This window comes from Ailuropoda melanoleuca, chromosome 4, assembly GCF_002007445.2.
Source record: "Ailuropoda melanoleuca isolate Jingjing chromosome 4, ASM200744v2, whole genome shotgun sequence".
Taxonomy (NCBI): domain Eukaryota; kingdom Metazoa; phylum Chordata; class Mammalia; order Carnivora; family Ursidae; genus Ailuropoda; species Ailuropoda melanoleuca.
Window position 1 is genome coordinate 123,458,977 of NC_048221.1, and position 20,739 is coordinate 123,479,715.

The 20,739-nt window shown below is 58.4% G+C and overlaps 2 protein-coding genes across 9 annotated transcripts; both read right to left on the reverse strand.

Moving 5' to 3' along the window:
• Positions 1-880: 880 nt before the first annotated feature.
• On the reverse strand, positions 881-12,605 carry KHK (ketohexokinase). Of its 8 annotated transcripts, none has more exons than XM_034659754.1 (9): positions 7,962-8,078; positions 5,490-5,624; positions 4,935-5,096; positions 4,405-4,547; positions 3,656-3,728; positions 2,695-2,841; positions 1,578-1,666; positions 1,284-1,441; positions 881-1,193 (listed from the first exon to the last, which is right to left on the reverse strand). In XM_034659754.1, exons 2-9 carry the CDS (start codon positions 5,547-5,549, stop codon positions 1,108-1,110), a joined length of 918 nt encoding a protein of 305 aa, XP_034515645.1. In that variant the 5' UTR covers positions 5,550-5,624; positions 7,962-8,078; the 3' UTR covers positions 881-1,107. The 8 variants fall into 8 exon arrangements, with proteins under 8 accessions (XP_034515645.1, XP_034515644.1, XP_002913823.1 ...); XM_034659753.1 differs by having other exon boundaries at positions 4,935-5,117; XM_002913777.4 differs by lacking the exons at positions 4,405-4,547; positions 4,935-5,096 and adding an exon at positions 11,792-12,605.
• A 139-nt stretch (positions 12,606-12,744) lies between these two features.
• On the reverse strand, positions 12,745-20,482 carry EMILIN1 (elastin microfibril interfacer 1). The gene is made up of 8 exons (XM_002913819.4): positions 19,847-20,482; positions 18,797-18,922; positions 18,139-18,341; positions 15,102-17,027; positions 14,619-14,735; positions 14,178-14,195; positions 13,880-14,017; positions 12,745-13,488 (listed from the first exon to the last, which is right to left on the reverse strand). Exons 1-8 carry the CDS (start codon positions 20,014-20,016, stop codon positions 13,151-13,153), a joined length of 3,036 nt encoding a protein of 1,011 aa, XP_002913865.4. The 5' UTR covers positions 20,017-20,482; the 3' UTR covers positions 12,745-13,150.
• Positions 20,483-20,739: the final 257 nt, after the last annotated feature.

Sequence of the window (20,739 nt, forward strand, 5' to 3'; positions counted from 1 at the left end):
AGCCTCGTACAAACCAGGCACCGTGCTGGGCATTTTCTATGTTGTCTGATTGTATCCTCACAACAATTCTACGACCAGGCCGAGTTAGCTCTATTTGACAGATGAGGAAACTGAGGCAGACCGAGTCAGTAATGCACCCAAGGTGACCCCGCTAAGTGGCAGATTTGAGTTCAGGTGTGTCAAACTGCAAAGCCCATGGGCTTTGGCACATTCTGTGGCCTCACACATCCTGCCCCAACTCCCTTAAGAAAATTGGCTAATTCCAGTTCGCCATCAGGCCCTCGGCNGGCCCCGGGCCCCCCCCCCCCCCGGGGCGGTGACACTGTGTCCTGGGGCACATCTGTGGCTGAGGCACCGCCCTAACTACAAGGCGGCTCCAAGGGTGGAGCTTCAGCTCCAGGACAGTCACAGGGGAGATATTTTTGGGCCGTGAAGGCGCCACCAAACCACAGAACAGGCTCCCTGCCCACTAGCCTGTTAGGTTGGCTCAGCTGTGTGGACAGTCCTGGAGCCATGAGACTGGAGTCTTGTGACAGCCCAGGGGTCCAGAGGAGATTTTCTCCTGGCCTATTCTTTGGAAAGTTCCCTGGGGTCCAAGGAGATAAGTGCCCTCCGCAGCCAGGAAGCCTCAGGGTCTCTGCCCATCCCCTGCGGCTCCGCTCCTCGTCACCAGAACCAGCTGGGGCCCCACCAACGGCGCAGCTTGTGGCAAGTGGGGGGGGGTACTTCCCGCTGCTCTGTTGTAGCCACCCCCCCCCAGCCACCGGGCCTACTCAGGGAGGCTAATTTGAGGAATAGAGAAAAAGAGGGTGAAGGGCTGGAGCATCAAAGCCTCAGGCATCCCCAGTCAGAGCGGTTCACACAACAAGGACAAACAGACTGGCAGAAGGAAGCCGGCTCTGGGGCAGGAGATTTATTTGCTCTGGGGCTCAGCAAGACCCAGGCGGAGTCCCCCACCCCCACACAGCCTGCATCTGCCGAGGGAGCGGGGCAGCCCAGATGCCAGGCTGGATGGAGGGGAGAAGGCAACGGTAGCCTAGCCGGGAGCCGATGGCGCCAGCCTCCAGGGAGGGCTGGTGTGAGCCAGCGCCCCGAGCCACAGGGCATTCACACGATGCCGTCGTAGCCCTGCAAGCCGCACTTCTTGCCGGCCACCTGGCAGCCAAACCGCAAAGCCTCCTGCATACTCTTCCCTGGAGGGAGAGAGCGGATCAGCCTGGTCCTCTGGGCAGGGGCAGGCCTGGGGCGGGCCTCAGCCGGGCGCCTCCTGCCGGGGCACTCACCCTGGGACAAGCTGAATATGACCGAGGCGTTGAAGGTGTCTCCGGCCCCCAGGGTGTCCACCACCCGGGGTGGAGGGAAGGCGTCCGAGTGGAGCAGCCGTCCATCAGGGCCCAGGGCATCAGCGCCCTCCTCAGCCCAGGCGCAGATAAGCACAGCCCTGCAAGACCCTCCACTCAGCGGGGCTGTCAGCCCACCTTGGCCCCCAGCCTCAACCCCCTCCCCAGGGCAGTGCTGCCCCCTCCCCGCGGCCAGACTCCAGGCCTAAGGCCTCTTCCGGGCTTCCCCCCACTCACCCTTTCCTCACACGACCGTACAAGCCTCTCAGGGCCTCCCCCGCTGACCGGAACCCCAAGTGCTTGGCCACATCTTTGCTGACAAACACCTGTGGGCAGTGGAAGAGTGGCTGACGGTCACCGTCCCCTAGTCCCAGCTGCCCCCGAATTATAATGCCACTCCTCCAGCGTGGCCGCCTAAATCCCAACGTAGCATCTCATTGTCCCACAGGAATGCGTTTGCATACTTGCTCAAGATATGCTAGAATACAGCCCTGTAAATTGTGGCACAAAAGTCCTTGGTTTATTTGGTCGAAGATCAACGAATGTCCCTGCAACTGAAAAGCCAAAGCGAGCCTCGAGCGCCATCTTGCGGTGAAAACTACCACTGCCGAGGGACACCTCCGCCTCTCCAGAGCGGTTTCTTTGTTTTGTTTTCCTAATACAACTTTGCCCTCCCGGCCTCGTTTCTTCACCTTTAAAACAAAGGGGCAGGGGCTGTAGAGCTTCCTCAACATCAGCTACACGTTAGAATTAACAGAGTTTTGTTAAAAAATACTTGAGCCGAGCTCCACTCCCACCAATCAAATAAAAACCCCGGGGTGTGGCTCAGGCATCCACACCTTTGTGCCCCCCAGTGGAGGCCCAGCCAGCTTGGGCTATGATGCTAGGATTGTCGCTCAGAATTCATTTCCATCCCACACTGCCCAAATTTACCTTACGCAAGTCCCCTGCCCATTCTCCCTCACCCCTCAGTGGCTCCCACTGCCTGCCACCCACCCCAGAACTGGAGGCCACCGGGAAGAACTGTCCTATTCCCTCATTTGACAGGGGGAAAACCTGAGGAGGCCCAGAGAGGAGATGCTCCCATGCAGGTGCTCCAGGGCTGGCTCTAGTAGCCCTCTGGCCACTCTCATGCCTACGCACCCACTGGGATGGAGAAATTCTGCTCCAGAGCCATCACTGAGGCCTGCACAGGAATCCAAAGCTGGGGGCCTGCCTCTCTGCCCCCCACCTGCCAATGACACCAAGCCATTCCAGGGGTGGTAGGCATTCCCGGTAACCAAGGGAACGCTTGGCTCCTTTTAAGACCCAAATGAGCTGGATGTGGCAAGGGGAAGCTGCGTGGGCCGCTCACCACATCTCCATAGCCAAACAGCTGGAACAGCTCCTCTCGGGGCTTCTCCACCTCCACGGACACACGGATCCTCTGACCTGGAGGCCGCGTGGCGTTGTGCTGCTCTATCCGCTGCAGCATCCTCACCTGTTCTGATGCGTTCCGGCCCTGCAGCGGGGAGGGGCGGGCAGCTCAGGACCAGCTGGGCACAGCGGCTGCTCTGGCTACCTCCTCCCTCCCTGCTGGAACTCTGGCGGGGGGAGGGGGGAGCGGATAGGGGCAGAGGGAGGCTGGGCTGGAACTCGATCCTAGGTTTCAAAATTCTGGAGCAGTCATGGACCTTGGAGAGCTTATTGACCAGTCCCCCCCACCCCCGCCGCCCCATTTCACTGATGAGGAGACAAAGGAATAGACTTTCTTAAGACCCTATGGTGGATTGGGGCGCCTGGGTGGCACAGCGGTTAAGTGTCTGCCTTCGGCTCAGGGCGTGATCCCGGCGTTATGGGATCGAGTCCCAACATCAGGCTCCTCCGCTATGAGCCTGCTTCTTCCTCTCCCACTCCCCCTGCTTGTGTTCCCTCTCTCGCTGGCTGTCTCTATCTCTGTCAAATAAATAAATAAAATCTTTAAAAAAAAAAAAAAAGACCCTATGGTGGATTAAACGACAAGGCTAGGATTAGCACTCAGGACTTCCCGGAGTGTGGAGGAGGCAGGATGCCTATAACACAGAAAGCAGGGGCCTTTGGCCGGAGCCAGCGCCTTGCTCTTAGTGCCTACATCCTGCCATGTGAACCTGAGTCGGGTGGTTTCTGGGCCTTCATGTCCTACCTGGAAACACAGAGAAAGATGGAGAGGGGCTGAGGGGGGTTGGAGTCAGTTATCTCGAAGGTACTTCATGGTTCAAAAAAACTAAGAAGGAGGCAGAATATGTGGAGGGGCTGGCAGGGTGAGCCCCTCAAAACACAGGTAGGGCAGGACTTGCCTCAATGTGGATCCACTTGAACCGGGTCAGATCGACCTTATCAAAGTCTGCAGCAGACACATCTGGCAGGTTCCTAAGTCACAGGGCAGAAAGGAGAGAGAAAAGGCTGGATGAGGTCAGCCAGGGCCCGGATCACTAACTGGCTGCTGGGGCCCCTGTGCCTGGTGCTGCCTGCAGCATGGCCAGAGGCTGGATGGACAGCACAGGCTTCTGAGGCTCAGCTCCATGACAGGCCCTGTTCCAGGCTAAACTCCTGACCACTCCTTGCCCTACTCAGCTCCATCCAGGCAGCAGGCTGCAGGCAGTTTGCTAGGGCGCCCTTTGGGTATTAACTAAGGGAAAACTCAACTGCAGCAGGTGTTAAGAGGCCAGTTGAGTGTGCCTTGGGGACCACATCTCCCAGAATACTCTACCAGCACCAGGGACTACAATTCCCAGAATTCCCCCTGGCCAGTGGCACACACGCTCCCAGCATGCAGTGCCCCGGTGAACTACAAAGGCCATGGCTGATCTGGGTCTGGTCTCGTTCATTTCTGGCGTCCCAGCAGGGACAGCACCACTGTTCTAAGTTTGGCAGCGCCATGTTGCAACCCTGAGGTCAAGGTTGGTGCTTAAGGAAGAGTTTATGTTTGGCTAACTTAGGTGTGGAGCCCCGGGGAAGGGTCTGCCTTGACCAGAGACCCACACCTAACCTATGTCCTCCCCTCCACGTTCTGTAGCTGAATCCACCTAATTAACTAGCTGTGTACCTGGGCCTTTCTGAGGCTGCTTCACCATTGGTAAGTGGGTCCAATCCCACCAGCCTGTTGCAGTTGGAGGTAAAGTGTGTGGATATGCTTGCACTGAGGTCGGTGGGCAACAAATGTTTCTCCTCTGGGCTCCTCTCCTCTTCCTGTGAATACCCATGTGTTGTCCTTGATGGAAGTTGCTACAGATTATTGCTTAATGGGCAGATGACTAGGGCTGCCCCAGGAGAAGGTCACTGCCAGCACATATGCCCACTCACTTATTCACTGGGACAGAGGGAGCTCAGAGACTGCTGGCCATAAAGCCTGTCCTAAGAGAGTTGCCCCCTCTCCCCCAGGGCTGCTAGGTGTGGACCTCAGTCCTGACATAGGACCTAGCACACACTAGGTTCTTAGTAAACTAAATGTCAGGAGAGAATCTGGGAGAGATGAGAAGGGTCTGGGTCCACAGGGCCTCTCCCTAGTAGCTTGGGACTTTAAAGGGATCCCTTCCCCCCAGTTCACATGGCATCTGATGGCCCTGATCTGCTGACCCAATGTTCCTCTTCCCTCTGCTTCAGCAATGGCTGGGAATTGTGTGTGGCTTGTGGCCTGGCTTCATTATGCAGGGACCTTCGTGGTGGGCTCATCTCTTCTGAACACCCAAACCCAGATCCTTGGTGCCGTGCTGCAGGCTGGCAACTCTGGGGCTGACCCTGGAAATTCCAGTGGGTCCCCTTCAGGGCATAAGATGGTTGGAATCACATCTCCCATCCATCCCTCTCTCCTCAGAACAATTTCCCCACACCCACTCCCGGCCTGCTGATTGACGAATTATGGAAGAATCACATCATGAATTACGTTTTGCACAGGCTTGCCTGTCCATCCTTGGTGCTGACCAAGGCCAAGTCACCAGGCAGAGCAAAGCACATCTCTTCCCCACCTCACTTCTCCCCTAATTGAAAACAATTGAGAAATCACTGAACGGTTTGGCATGGGGACAATTTCCGGTACAAAGAGAGAGGTGGCAAAGAGCGGGCAGCTGGGATGCCCGTGGTGGCAAGCGAGGGAACTGATTGGTGTGCCAGGGCGAGGCCAGGGGGCCTTACGTGTCGTAGAGCACAATGGTGCGGGAGCCACTGGAGTTGTTGATGATGCAGCAAGAGCATGGGGTTTCCCCTCTGCTCTGCCAGGCCACCTGGGACACATCCACGCCCCGCTGCCTGAAGTCAGCCACCAGGAAGCTTGGGGTGGAGCCCGAGCCGAGGGAAGGGCAAGGAGACAACAGATTAGAGCCTACAAGTGGCCTGGACCTCCCAGGGATGGGGAGGGGTGCTGGGGCACGTGGGCCTCTGAGAGAAGAAGGGTCCTGTTCTGAGAGTTAGTGACGGCGGCAGCAGCTGGCAAGGCACAGACAGGTGTACAAACCTGTAGGCATGTAGGATGGTGCGGCTACCAGTGGCCTCGCTGACGATGACCGTGGAGATGGGGACAGAGCCTGTGGTCTGAGAGACTGTGTAGCGTAGGTCCACAGAATAGCGGCGGAGGTCATCCAGGACAAAACTGCCGGGATGGAGTAACCCAGGGGGAGGTGCGGCTCGACAAAGGTTTGGGGACTGGAGGGTAGGCAGCAGGGCCTCTAGGGACCCTGGTTTCAAGCAGAGGGGGCCAGGAGGGAACTGGAAACCACCATGCTATCCCAGGCTGTACAAGAGGGGGGCAGGAGAGGCAGGGAGGCATAGCCTGGAACTCAGAAAAACACTAAGGGACATTCTCTTAGATCCTATAAACTCCAGCCCTGAACCTGTCCTTCAGTCTGACTCAAGCCAGAAAGGATGTGCTGAAGTTCAGAGAACTGGATGGGGGATCTGGGGCCTAGAGCGTGTACAACCTGTTTGAACAAGCAGGCGAGGGCACCGTGGCCTGTTTCATGCAAAGCCTAGGCAGAATTAATAATTACCAAGGTGGCACTTTGTCCCCAGCTGCCCTCTACACACTCATCCTCACGGTATTCTTCTCTCTGAAGGCCCTCGAGGTGCTAACATGATTCGACACCTGCCTCCATGATGCCCGGAGGTGGCGCTGCCTCGGTGAGGCCACTCATTGCCCTCTCCCCTCACCGCAAGGCGAACCCTCCAGCAGTGAGCTGGCTCCCACTGCCTAATGCTCCTCAGAGTGGGACTGGGCCAGGGCTCTTACCCCAGAATCTCCTCCAATCAGAGTGAGCAGGAGGTGGCCCCTCGGGGAGACGGCACCCACAGAACAAGGAGGCCAGCCCCACGTTTCCTGGCCCTCTCTGGAAACAGTGTCCTGTGGCCACTAGTCCAGCCACCATCCTGACCTTCCTTACTATGGCTGGACCCCACTTTTGGCAACACCAAAGCTGAACAATACGGACTTGTAAATAGGTACCAACCTGGGGCATCATTCCTCATCTTACACCCCAAGGATCCTTTCAATAGTAACTTTCCCAAGCAGCAAACTATGGCTTGGTTTTCCAAATGCCTTTTTGCCCCACAGGGTCTGGCACACGGCGGGTGCTCATTGAATGTTTGTTGACCACAGGGGGGATTCGGAATGGCCCACCTCCAGCCTTATTGTTCCATAAGGGTGGGTCCAGTACCCTAAGCAAGAGCCACAGTCTTGCCTCTTGCTGGGAAGGAAGACAGCCACTGAAGAAAGTTAACCAGTGACCAGCTGTTGGCTCCAGATCCCTCGGTCCCACCTCAGGCTCTTGCCCCCTGATCCGTTTCATGCCAGTTCACCAAGAAAAGGAATCTGGCTGCAGCTCACGGGCCTGGGCTTGGGCAGCAGCCCCCCTGACACCAGGGTTCAAAGGGCTGTGCTTCACAGGCCAGCAACCTGGCAGCCTGCCCTAGTGCCCACAGTGGGCAAAGTGTGGGCCTCACCTCCTGATAAGCATTTGCTGAACTGGCAGTGCCGGGGGTCAAAGGGCTTTTGGGTCCCTACAGCAGCGAACACAGAGAAAGCGTGTGGGCCATCATGGGCTGCAGCTTCACAGAGGGTGGGCTGGGGCCTGCGTCTGGGCCCAGTGTTACCACGTGGCTTCAGGGTGTCCTCGGGCAGGCTGCTCTTGTGGCTTCAATGAACAACGGGGACACAAGCCCTCGCCCTGCCCCCTCAACGGGGAAAGAAACTGTGGGCCTGAACCCTGGGACCATGGATGCTGGACATCCCGGGGGGAGGATGGGTACGGCATGGCCCTGACTGCCTTCTGCCGCAAGCATAGCCAGGACCACGGGGAATGGAGAAGGGCAAAGTCATATCCACCGCAGAGTCTGTTGGAAGCAAGGAAGGAAGAGGTGGGAAGCTGAGCAGGCTCCAGGGAGTGGCCAAGGAAACAGGCTGCGGAAATGAAAGCCTTAACAGGATGGCGTTAACACCTGAGCGGCAGATAAGCCACACCTGGGAGGGTCTAGGATGCTGGTACTCCACTCCACCCCCTGCCCGCTCTGGATCCAGAGCAACCCGTTTCTTATGGCCTGCCCGCCCCAGGGTCAAGACTTCCTTTTATTCCGCCCACCCTGTGGGCAGGCCTTCCCGCTCCCTCCTCCACTCACTCGGCAACAGGGCCCGGGGCCAGCGAGCCCATGAAGGCGCAGGGGGCTCCAAGCAGAGACAGAACGGTGCAGGAGTTGGACGCGTTGCCTCCGCGCTGCCATCTTTGGGACAAGCACCTGCAAAACACGTGGAGGGTCCCTGCAGCTGCAGCAGGCTGTTGCGGTTATGGATAAGCAAGTCCGGCCACAGTGCCCTGGGTAGGGCCCGTGTCATGTGAAAGCTGGGAGAGCTCCCTCAGGAAGCATCTAGATCAGCCTTCTCGTTGACAGTCATTCAGGTCCACCATAACGGAGGGCTCCACTATGGGTGACCACGTTCTCAGTTACAACGACCCGCCTCTCCCAAAGGTCAAGAGCTGCTGTACCTTCAGCCCCGATTGCTGGAGAACCCCAAGTGCCTCTTCCCACAGGTGTCAAATCTGCTACCTGCTCCCGTCGCAGGGGAGCCCACTTCAATAATAACTCAGGTTAAGATAAGTAAGACAGGGAGCAAACCTGGACACTGAGGTCATTTAAGTGGGGGGCGGTGGAGGGGAAGCTAACTTACAGAATGCCAAAAGTTTAAAGGTTATTGGATGTGGGGCGCCTGGGTGGCTCAGCTGTTAAGCATCTGCTTTCGGCTCAGGTCATGATCCCAGGGTCCTGGGATCAAGCCCCACATCGGGCTCCCTGCTCGGCAGGAAGCCTGCTTCTCCCTCTCACACTCCCCTTGCTTGTGTTCCCTCTCTTGCTGTCTCTATCTGACAAATAAATAAATAAAATCCTGCTTCTCCCTCTCACACTCCCCTTGCTTGTGTTCCCTCTCTTGCTGTCTCTATCTGACAAATAAATAAATAAAATCCTGCTTCTCCCTCTCACACTCCCCTTGCTTGTGTTCCCTCTCTTGCTGTCTCTATCTGACAAATAAATAAATAAAATCCTGCTTCTCCCTCTCACACTCCCCTTGCTTGTGTTCCCTCTCTTGCTGTCTCTATCTGACAAATAAATAAATAAAATCCTGCTTCTCCCTCTCACACTCCCCTTGCTTGTGTTCCCTCTCTTGCTGTCTCTATCTGACAAATAAATAAAGAAAATCTTTAAAAAAAATAAAATAAAATAAAGGTTATTGGATGAAGACCAGTTTTTTTCCCCATTTTTTTGTTTCCCTTTTCTTTCAGCTTCACTCAACTCTAATTGGCATATAACGTTCTGTAAATTTAAGATAGACAACGTGATTTGAAACGGGCCTATTGCAAAATACCTTACCACAGTAAGGTTAGTTAACACGCCATCCCATCCCACGACTACCTTTTTTTTCTTTAGTTTTTCTCTATCTTGGCTGAAAATCTAACTCAAGGTGTACGCTGAGGAGACGAACGGGAGACGCACCTGCCAGACCTCGTTGTTATCAACAACAAAAACAATGACTTATGCACATCAAAGCACTTTAATGATGTCTCATCGTGTGCGCACAAGACTGTGGGGCAAACAGTGCAGGCTGTTATTTCTATTTTTCCAGTTCCAAAAAGAATAACTGCGGCCACTTACAATAAGAAGAACCACTAATTAAGAGAAATACATGAAGCAGAATTTTTGGGCTAAGGTATATTGGCACACAAAACTTAACCTCGAAGTTCCCTTCAGTCTTGGGAAAAGGGGTACATGATCTCCGTCCTAAAGGGACAAACATGTCTCAACCAATGAACTTTAGAGAAATTTTCCTGCAGATTGGAAAAGGGGGGCCTTGTGGGATTTGACTGACTCAGGATCACACCCATAGTTAGTGACAAAGATGCCATCAGAACCCAGGTGGCCTGACCCCCAAGCCCCGGCAGTGTACCCTGTAGTTGTGAATGGAAAGTCGTTAGGCCCCAGCTTGGATGAGGTTTCCAAGAAAGGGAATACAGTTTTACTTGGCGGAAATCCTTCAAAGGCACGCTGATACCCAACGTCCTGTGTGGAAATGCTCTGCTGAGCATGAGGATGCTTTCTGGAAGGCTCTTCTAGGCCTGGACTCTGGGAGGGAGGGCCATAACTTGGGGGTCTGGCCAAGTTCCAGGTGGCAGCTCCTGAGAGTCCCCAGATGCCTGAGGAGCCCGGAGACCCTGGGACAGGTGAGTCTGAAATGCCTGGGAAGGACTGGGTCCCCTCTTGGGCTTGCTCACCTGGAAGGCACAAGAGTCCAGGAGGTGGGCTGGGTGGGCTGGACACGAGAGAGAGAGAGGCTCTATGGACAACGACACCGCTCCGCAGAGGAACGGTCCGGGGGAGGGGGTATGTCCTGAGAGCAGGGAGCATGGAGAACATGGGGAGGGTCTCTTTAGAGAGGTGCCCGAATGCCCACCTTCAGAATGAGCCAGGCCTGGTGGGAGCCTCTCCACGTAAGCAAGCTCAAAGGGAATGGACTGCAGCTCTCATTGAAAGTGGCCCTCCGGGTCTTCCCTGGACCCTCCAGTCCTTGGAGGACCTGCGGCCTTGGAACCCACACTGTTCTCTTGAGAGGAGGTCTAACTCCTCACTGTGCCCCGCATCCTGCGGGCGGCTTGACCTGGCTAGGTCTACAAAAGAGCCTATCCTTGTGACCTTCCCCCACTGTCCCTGCCCACCCCCTCCGCAAGGGCTCTAACCCTCTGGCAAACAAAGCAGCCCAAAGCAAAGGGTCAATTCCATGAGATGGGCAGCAGCGAAGGGAGAGGGAGCTCAGGAAACGACAGAGGGCTGGAGCACTAGATTCCTATGAATTGTAATTACTGCTCTGCCACTCATTAACTATGTGGCCTTACAATAATTATTTAATTTCTCCACAGAGGTAGCTGCTTCCTCATCTCTAAGGAGAGGATTTGACTGATCCTTACACATGTCCCATGGGGTGCTGTAAACAAAGTACGTGATAGTGCTGGGTGGACCCCAAAGCCTGGAGACTACCCGGGTCTCTCTCCTCAATTAAAAGAGGGAGACCTGGGTATTCATGGCTAGGAGTGCTATAGTGTCTTGTCTGAGTTAAACCTTAACTAGCCTTGTATTCAGTTCTTGGCTGAGAAAACTGCTAGGCCAGGAGCAATTCTCAGTATTCTAAGCACTAGACAGTACCAAGAGAAAGGCACGGATTCCACCCCACAGAAATGCCCCCCCCCGGGATTACATTGTAACGGTGAGGTTCTTATCAAGAGTAAATATAAGAGCCAACGAGCGACTCTTCAACTTCTACTAGATAACCAAGAAGGATGTTGTTCACTGATTTTGTAAAAAAGGACTTCTGGTAAACTCCTTTTGGAATTTAGCACCAGGGAAAGTTGGTCATGGCACATGAGCCAGCTCTATCCATAACCCACAGCATTTCCAAATTCGCCTCTAGTGCCAGCAAGCCCCGAAGCCATAGAGAAGTTCAGATACCATGGTTTTAAGTGTTCTTGCACTCCAACTGCACATCCCTATTACTGTAAGCTACCTCAAACTTTATTTAAGAAACAGATGAGATATAGGTGGTAGGTAAATTAGAATTAAATGCTGGTGAAAGACAAGTCCATTGGTCTTTTTGTTAAAAAGAAAGAAGCTGGTCCTGCCCCTTACGAGTTGCATGCCCTTGGATAAATCACTTCATCTGGAAGAGTCTCTAAACGCGGATGATTGCTGAAACGGGAACTGGCCAATACAGTGCTATCCAAAGCCTGGGTCTTACTATTAACGGCCTTAATTCTCTCCCCAGGTCTTCAGGGGCAGAGGGCACGGGATACCAGCTCCCGAGGCTGGACGCTCACTGCGGGGCCAGGGGGGTTGGGGTCTTGGCTGCCGGGCTCAAATGTGGAGCTGCAGCGGCCCCTGGGGTCTCTGAGGGGCCCGGGCGCCTCTACCTGCTGTCCGTGTCCTCCTCCGGGTACTTGTCCACTACATTGATGATGTCCAGCACCACTAGCCCCACGCACAGGATCTGCTTGTCTTCCATGAGGCTGCTCCCAGAGATTTCTGCCCGCCTGGCTGACGGGGTTCCTCCTGGGCTCTGCCTCTTATCCCAGAGGATCGCGTCCCTGCTCCTGGGGCTGATTTGGCTCCTCCTCTGCGTCCCGAGCTCCTCCCCCAGGGAGCCTCCCGCAGCCGGGAGGGAGGGGAGCAGGTCCCTTGCTCCCCACGCCCACGGATTCAAGCGGGCCTGGGAGCGCAGACCCCGAGGCCTTGGTTCCCGGCTTCCCTTTAGCAGGTGGCGTGGCCCAGCAAATGGCAAAGCCTCCCACTTCTCGGCCTCAGTTTCCTCACTTGTCAGGCTCGGAGCTAATGCAAACCTCTCTAAAGCGCAGCTAAGCAATCTCCTGAATGCAAAAAAAGTGCAGTACAAAGGCGCCCCCTGGCCCTCCCTCTCCTGCACCGGCGGCTCGCACTCCAGACCCTAGAGCTGCGGGGCTGGGCACGGCCTCGCAGCTGCGGCCTGACCCCTTCAGCCCCAGCCGTCGCTCGCGCCGTCGCGGCGGCTACGCCCCGCCCCCGAGGTCCAGCCAATCCCAGCTCGAGGCCCCGCCTCCGTCGCGGAGCAGCGGGGGCCGCTAGGTGAGTGGCGGCGGTCACGTGACGGGAGTCGGCTCCCAGGGCCCCCTGGCGGACGGCGGCGGAACGGGCATTCGGGGGGGGAGGAGCGCCGGGCCGGGACCCTAAGCAGCCGGCGCCTCTCTCCGCAGGCTGTTGCATAGCAAGCGCGCGGAGAACCACCGAGCCGCGAGGTCGGGGAGACCAGGATAGGGAACCCAAGGGCTCCCCCCTCACCCCGTCCCCTTTGTACTTCTCTCTACCCTTGAACACATACTGGAGCAGACGGTTTTTGTTTTGTTTTGTTTTTTTTTTTTAGAAAAACCAAGTGTCTTTATTCCTGAATAGTTTAGTATGGCGGTGGAGGCCGGAGCCCTCGGGAGAGCCCTGCATTGGCCTAGAGACCAGCTGCAGGAGCAGCGAGGGTGCGAGGGTCGGCTCCTCCGCAGGCTGGGCCCTGCAGGGGACGGCGAGCAGGCCAAAAGTCTGGACAAGGAGACCCCAGAGTCCCCGACCCGGCGCGCTCAGACCATGGAGAGGAGAGAGTGCTCTAGGCGCCTGTGCCACAGAGGGTACGGGGACGCCGGCTCGCCTAGGACTGGAGTGCCAGGACCGAGCCCCGTCCCAGGCCCGTCACCCCCGCTGGCTCTTTGGCCGGCGTAGACACTTCGGGCTGGTCGGGCCCAGCCTCCTGTCTACACCTGTTCTAGCTCCAAGTCCCCATAGAGCAGGGCTCCGCTGAAGATGGTGAGCGGCTCCTCCGAGTGCGCCAGCTGCCCCATGACCAGGTCGATGCAGACCGTGTCTCCAGCCTGCAGCGGCAGGATGAGGCTGAAGACGCCCAGGGCGCCGGGGCTGGGCTGGCTCTCGGCCACTGGCTTATTCTCCAGGCCCTCAGGCTCATAGCCGCCAGAGTCTATGCGGGCCACGCCCAGGTTGGAACGGGACAGCACCGCCTCCACCTTCTCATGCCGGTGCCCAGTTAGCACGGCGCTTAGCAAGTAGCGCCCGGCCAGCGGTGCTGTGAACACGCCTGGGGACAAGGATGGCAGTCAGGAGGGGAGACGGGTGGCAGGGGCCAGGGAGGTGTTGGGGAGCCCACCCAGAACTCCGGGACTAAGGAGAGACATGCTGGGTCTTGTCACGTGTCTTGCACTAGAATGTAAGTTGCACCAGGCCAGGGAATTTGGTGTTTTGTTCATTATGGCATCCCCAGGCCCCCAATAAAGGCCCCCAAACAGAAGCACTCCTTCCCCCCACCCTTAGCCCAAGCTGTGGTGAATGAATAAATGAAGAAAAGAGTGGTCTGACCAAACCAGAGCATGAAAATATTCCCATCGCCGAAGGGGGCAAGAATGAGAACATATCGCTGCACAGACTCCCTGGCCTGCCCCATTGCCCAGCCAGCCTGCTTCTAGGCTTACCAGTCTCTGGATCATAGTAGCCCCCATCGTTGAGCAGGACTCTGTCGAAGGGCACTGTGCCTGGTTCCGACCGTGGCAAACTCAGGGCAGCTGAAAAGGCCACCCGGGGCACAGGGGCCGCTGGTGCCCCCTCCACTCCTGGGTAGGGGTAAGGTGGGGGTCAGAGTGGATGATCAGTGCAGAGCTGCCTGGCCCCCTTCCCCTCCTGGATCTCTCCCTCCAGGGTTGCCTTGGGTCTTCCATCCTCCAACCCCTAGTGCAGTTCCCCTCCCTCCAGCACCGAATGAGAGGAACTTACCCTGCTCTCCTTGGGGACCTATGGGAAGAGGAGAGGGAGCAGTGAGAAGTGGGGCAGCTCTCACTAAGTCACTCAGCAAACATCTGCCGAGTCTCTTTTGCTGTGCTAGGTGTCCCACAGACTCCAAAGCAGGAATGGGGGTATCAAGAAAAGGAGGAATAGGGCCCATTCAGTTCAACTAGCCCCCAGCCTTTCACACCTTCCATAGCCCTGCGAGCTCAACCTTAGTCTTCAATACAGCACTAAGGCCACCATATCCAACTAGCCCACACAGTGACTGTCCTAGCTCCTAGTCACTGTCAGCCATGTAGGACCCCCCTCCCCCAACTCCTTGCCCCTTTTCTCCCTTCTCTGTCAAGTTCCAAAAGGACTGAATGCCAAGCCTATGGTTGCTAGAGGTATGGGGAGCCCTGGCTGCCGTAGGGATCTCAGCCCACATACCTGGTGGCCCAATGGGCCCCTTTTGTCCATCCTTGCCTGGAAGTCCTGGAGGTCCAGCAGGGCCTGGTGGTCCCTGTATCCCAGGAGGCCCTGGGGGACCGGCCTCACCCGCAGGCCCTACAGTGACAAAATTAAGTTGAAGGAAAGCCATAAAAGGAGTTTCCAAAGGACAAGGAAGGTCATGGCTCCATGGGCAGGTTGGTGGGGCCTCTGGCTATCCATGCTGGATACCTGGCTGGCAGAGCAGCACTCCACCCCTACCCACCGGCCTGTTTGAGCTGCCAGGGGAGAGCGGGGAGCTTGGATCATCTCTTGTGGACGAACTAACCCCTGGGACAGTGGTGGGTCTGTAATTCATGCTGGGCAGAGCAAGGAGAACGTATATAAGGTTAAGACTGGCTGTTGTGGAGGAAGGGAGGAGAAGGAAAGGACTTGAAGGGGGTCCCCCCACCTCCCACCGCATGCCTCCTTTTGCCCCCTCACCAGTGAGGTCCTTCAGACTGAGCTGGTGAAGCTGGTCCTCCAGGAGCAGCACAGAGCTGTTAAGGGCACCGAGCCGCCTGCCCAGGCCCGCCTGGCCCCCCAGCAGCTTCTCTAGCAAGGCTGCCTGTGTCTGGCTGGTGCTGTTGGTTTCCCGTAGTCCAGCCCAGAGCCCAGCCACGTGTCTGGAAAGGCCCTCTCGCAGGCCCTGCAGTCCCCCGGCCACTGTGTCCAACCGCTCACAGACTCCCTCAAGGCGGCCCAATCGCCCCTCTAGGCTGGGGCACTGGCCAGCCTGTGCCTGTCCCTCTTCCAGGCCTCGGAAGCGCTCCTCACTCTCCGTAGCATGCTCTGTGGCCTCTTGTTGCAGCCTGTTAATCTCCGAGATGATGCGGTCCTTGGTGGCTCCTAGGTCAGCCAGATCAGCACCCTGGCCCTCCACAGTGGTCTGGAGCTCATGCAGTGAGTCGTTGAGAGAGCTGAAGGTGAGAATAACCTCAGAGAGCTCTCCTTGCAGGGCCTGGAGGGCTGAGCCTGAGCTCCCCCCAAACACACTGAAGCCATCCAGAGGCCCTCGGCTGGGTCCCCCGACACCTGGGCCAGCCCCAGGGCCCCGTGGGGGCAACAGGGGGCAGGAGCAGCGCTCCACACCATCCCGAAGGCGGCCCAGCTCCTCTTGGACACCACCACAGGCCCCGCAGCCCTCATCCCCACGGGCCTGCAGTAGTCCCTCCAGTTGGCCCAGTCGTGTGGCTGTGAGATTCAGCTGCAGTGCAAACTCAGTGATTGTCTCGTCCTGCGCGTCCACGCGACCCTGGAGCTGGCCCACAACCCCTTGCAGTTCCTCCAGTGCAGTTCGCTGGGCCTCCCCAGCTGCCCCCACCTTGTGCAGGCCTGAGCCCACCAGACGCAGCTGCCCCTCGCTGTCTAGCACCCTGCGCTCCAAGGCACTGAGGATCTCGCTGACCTGGGAGTCCTGCTCCCCAGGGGCCCCAGAGCAGAGCTGCCCGCACGCCTGCACGGCTCCTGCCACCTGCTCTTCCAGCAGATCCAGCCGCCCACCCAGCACCCCGCTCACGTTGGCCAACAGTCCCTCCAGCTTTTCGAGTTGGCCCCGGGCAGCAGGCAGCCAGTGGCCCAGGCCCCCAGGATGCCCAGGCCAGCCCTCCTCCTGTTTCTCTGAGGGACCCAGAGTGGAGTTGAATTGGTCCTCCAGGCGAGAGAGGCGGGACGCCAAGCTGGTATAGCCCGGGGGGTGGCCCCCCTGCCCTGCTGCTCCTCCCAGCTCGGTGCCTCGCCGCCCACTCAGCACAGTCACCGAGCCGGCCACTACATCCAGCCTCCGCTCCAGCTCGGCCAGCCGCCGGCCCAGCTCGGGAGGGCAGCACTCCTGAAGGGGCCTGCGGCCCATGGCCGGACCGGGGAGCTGCCGTTGCCGCTCCTCCACGGAGGCCAGTAGCTTCTCCAGGGCCCGCAGCCGCTCTCTGTCCTCCTGCTGCTGCCGGCGGAAGCCCTCGAGCCCGGCCAGGCACACGGAGCAGGACTCCTGCAGCCGCTGCTCCAGTTCCCGCAGCAGCTCCTCACCGTGGCCGGGAGGGGCCGGGGCGGGGTCCAGGGCCCGGCCACCGCCGCCACCGCCCCCGGTGTGATGGTTGTTGAGGTGGCCCAGCTCCTGGTCATGGGTGGAGACTCGGTTGTCCAGGAGCTGCAGCTGCTGCTGGATCTCACTGAGGGTTTCATGCACGCCCGGCCGGGCCGCCGCGTCTGCTGGGGGCTGCCTCCCGTTAAAGGCCGTCTCCACAGCCCTCTGCACGTCTTCCGCCAGGCGCCCACTCAGCCCCTGCAGGACGCCTCGGAGGCCCTGCAGCTCCTTCGTCAGGCTCTGCACCTGCTCCTCCAGCTGCTGCACCTTCTCGGAGTCCCCAGGACCTGGCGGGGAGGGGAAGGCATCAGGCAGAGGGGCCGAACCACCGAGCTCAGTGCCCACCTCCTAGGCCCTGCTCTCCCCAGCTCCAACAGGAGGTCCCTGCGGATGCGGCCACCCCTCGGCTGGGTAATTTGGGCAAGAAAACACAGAAGGAAGCTCCATTTACTGAATGCCTCTAGGCCAAAATCGTACCATGGCTTTTTCCCCCTTACAACGGACTCCACTGGGCGGATACAGCAGGTTTTCCCATTGTGTAGACCACGAGAAAGGGACCCAGAGGAGATGAAGGAACTGGGCCATGGATTACAAGTTTAATAAGTGGCAGAGCCAAGTTTCAAACCCAGCTCATCCATCTGACCACCAAGTCTACTGTCCAGAGTGTCTCTCAGAAATTGCTTCCTCCTCTGTGAAATGGGAATGTGGGGGGCACTGTGGACCCCACAACAGGGGCTATTCCTGAGCAACAGCTCTCCGTAACACCACAGGGACAGACAAGGCTCCACGGGAAGCCTGCGGAGGCTCTAGCTGGAAGGTGGGAGAGTCAGCCAGAAGTTCCTGTTTCCATCATTACAGCATGACTATCTCCCTGGCAGGCAAACAGCACATCCGCAGTGCCCAGCGCACGCACACGCGGCAAGGCAACGGGTACGGCTGCATTCTGGGGCCTCCCATCACCAGAGGCCACCGAGGGGCCTGGGACCTGTAGTCAGTGCGGTGCATTCTAGGACTTGTAGTCTGAACTGTCTATCCCCTTGGTGACCAAGCTTCTCGAAGGAATTCTCCCGTCCTCCCGCAGCTGTTCCCAACTAGGAAATATCTCGGAAATATCTCGGCCACACGTGGGCGTGCGTGAGCGCATCCTCGTTCTCTGCCTTCTTTTTCTCTTGCTCTCATTCTCAGTTTCTATCTGACTCACACTCGCACACACTCACACACACACACACACACACTACACACACAGTGCACGCGCAGGCAGACTCTCAGGGATCTCTCTTACTTCCTCTGTCCCCTTCTTCTGACTTGGTGCGTGGAGCTTTCCCCTCAGCAGTCTGGCCCCACATTTTCCGGCCAGCACCGGCTCCCACTTCTCTCCCCAGTGGCTCCCATACTCACCTTCCCCACCTAGTCCACTCAGGTGGCTTCCTGCACTGGAGCCAGAGAGGTTGGGGCGCACGGGCCGGGGCCGGGGGCGTGGTGTGGTGGGTGCAGGACCCTCAGCACAGTCATCACCCCCATACCCCTGACAGCACCTCCACTCCATATCCGTCACGGTCTTGTAGGCCACTCGGTAGCGAGGGCGGAGGAGGCTGCGGTACCTGGGAGAGGCAGAGGGAGGCCTCTTTACTCCTCCCTGTACTGTCAGCGACCCTGGACCCCGTCCTCAGAGATGGGCAGCTGCTGGTGGTGGACGAGGCCTGTTCCTCAGGCTGAGTCCCCCTTACTGTCCAGCATGTGGCTGAGCTCAGTTGACAGCTGTCAGCTTGCTGGCCGAGGGCCAAATCCCTGTTCTTCCTCCCCGTCCTAAGCTGGAGTCTCGAACTCCTCATCTTGGGCCTGACTCAGTGCAGAGAAGGCATGTGGGGGCTGGCGGGGTGGCCCAGGTAACTTTGCCTCCAGTATCCACCCCAGACTGTCACCTTGGGGGCTTCTGACTGAAGCCCCTGGTCCTGCCCCTGGCTGCCTGCTTTGTACAAATTCCCTGAGTTGGCTGCCCTACTTCTGCCTGAGCCCAGCCCCCACCAAGTACCCAACCCCCAGCGCGGGAGCTCACATGATGCTGCGGGGACACTGGGGCTGGCCCCAGCCACAGGGCTGGTAGTCAGCCTTGACGAAGGTCTCCACTCCATCCTCAAGGACGCAGCTCACTGTCCGGGTCACCACATAGGCACACCAGTTCCTGTAGGTACAACCCCACCTGGGCTCAAGGGCCAGAGACACAAGCCCCAGAGGAGGACTCAGGGGCTATCAGAGGGGCTGAGGGAGGGTCCAAAGATGAAGGGCCCCTGGGGACCAGTGGGAGCCAGGGCTTTGGCAGGGGCAGCTGTCCCCACGCTTTCCTGAGCAGTAGGAGTTGGTAAAGACTTTTCAAGACAGCGAGAGAAGGCACAGAATGGAAAAACCATAACTACAAGAAGTTGATCCTCATGGCTGGGGGGTCCTGGGGAGCCTCTGAATCCACATATTCAATCATGTCCCTTTCTGTGTCAATCCCCAGCTTGGCGTGGCCTGTCTGAGCCAGCTGGCTGGGTCCCTCTGGTGATCCCCTGGATGCTGGCTTCCACCCACCCCTCAGGGAAGAGGACAGGGCAGGCAGGGGTCCAGCTCAGGGTTAAGGAGAGAATAAGCCATTGATGAGCCCTGCCCCCATTGGGGCTTGCGTTCTACACTCTTGGCCCCATTCAGGCTGGCCTTTGATCTGTGTCCGGCTGGAGAGCCCAAAGGAACAGAGCAGGAGCCGTGTCAGAAGGAATCACAGATTACTGGATGGGCCCATGAAGCCCGAGGGAGGGATAAAGGTCTGCCGGAGGATACCAGGCTGGTACGCAGCTGGCAGCTTGCAGGAAGGCCTGGCCCAGGCCCCTCGTGGTCGTTTCCCTGGGCACCTAACTACAGGTCCCCCTGAGGTTAGAGGGGGACCTGTCTATTTAGGGGGCCCTAGAAATGCTCCGCAGGAAGGTGGGCTTGTATGGAGGCACCTGATGGCTGGGCTTCCTCTCCCCCTCCTCCCCGCATTAGGGCACACAGCCCTGGGGAGGGTAGCCAAGTGGGGGCCAGGATACCCACCTTCTGACCCACCCTGGGCTGGGACCCAGACTCTTACCTGTGGCGGCTGGCAGGCCGGGGGGCGCTCTGGGCCTGGGGTTCCCCAGGGCTGAGGGCCCCACCGCCCCCCGTGTAGAGGCTATAACCGCGAGGAGGGTAGCTAGCTGCCCCCACGGCTGTGGTCAGCAGGCAGCAGAAGCAGCAGCTCCAGAGCGTGCTGGGGGCCATGGTGGGGCGCTCCGCGGGGGCCCTCAGAGGCACATCCTGGCCTGGCCGCTGGCGCCTCAGTCTGGAGCAGGGGATGCCGCTGCTCCAAGGGACAGCGCTGGCCGGGTCCTGTCCCCAGCTTCCTGTGGCAGCCCCCAGCCACACGCCTCCTTCTTGGCAGCCTGGCCTGACCCCTCTCCCCCTCCTCTTTCCTCCTCAGGCTCCTGTCCGTCCCTCCCTCCGTTCCTTCCGCTCTCCTATTCTCCACTTCTGAGGGGAGTTTGTTCTCTGTGCCCCCCTGGCCTCCTGTGCCTGGTCCCTGCCCCTCTCAGATACTGTTTCCTGGGCCTCCACCCCCTCACCCCAGCTGGCCCTCCTCTGGTCTCCCTATCTGTTTTCCCCAGTGACCGGATCCTGGAGGTGACAGGGCTTTGCCCCTGTGGCTGTTGAGAGGCGCAAGAGTGGCTGTGGGGCGGGCCCTGGCCTCCCGCCTCCCTCTCTTGCTCACTCCCTTCCCCCCTGTCTGGCTGGCCAGCCTCCCCTTTCCTCCCCCCACCTCTCCAACCATCGTGCGCCACATCTGCTTCTTGTTAACTCCGGGAAAGAGAGGAAAAAAAAAGAAAAACAGAGAAATGTGGAGTTGCCGCCAGGCTTGGGGCCAGCCTCTCAGATGGGCCACATGGAGTGGAGCCGGGGCCAGGGCTGGGGAGGAGGCCCAGGGCTGGTCGCTTAGACAGGGAACGG

Coding starts and splice junctions, on each gene's coding strand:
- KHK (XM_034659753.1), bottom strand. CDS start 5,549: ATGCTCTTGCTGCATCATCAACAACTCCAGTGGCTCCCGCACCATTGT. Junction 1,667..2,694: donor TGTTTGGCTATGGAGATGTG/GTGAGCGGCCCA, acceptor CACTGCCCACAG/GTGTTTGTCAGCAAAGATGT. Junction 1,442..1,577: donor TACGGTCGTGTGAGGAAAGG/GTGAGTGGGGGG, acceptor AGGGTCTTGCAG/GGCTGTGCTTATCTGCGCCT.
- EMILIN1 (XM_002913819.4), bottom strand. CDS start 20,016: ATGGCCCCCAGCACGCTCTGGAGCTGCTGCTTCTGCTGCCTGCTGACC. Junction 18,923..19,846: donor CGGCCTGCCAGCCGCCACAG/GTAAGAGTCTGG, acceptor TTGTACCTACAG/GAACTGGTGTGCCTATGTGG. Junction 17,028..18,138: donor GAGTGGACTAGGTGGGGAAG/GTGAGTATGGGA, acceptor CCTCCCCGCCAG/GTCCTGGGGACTCCGAGAAG.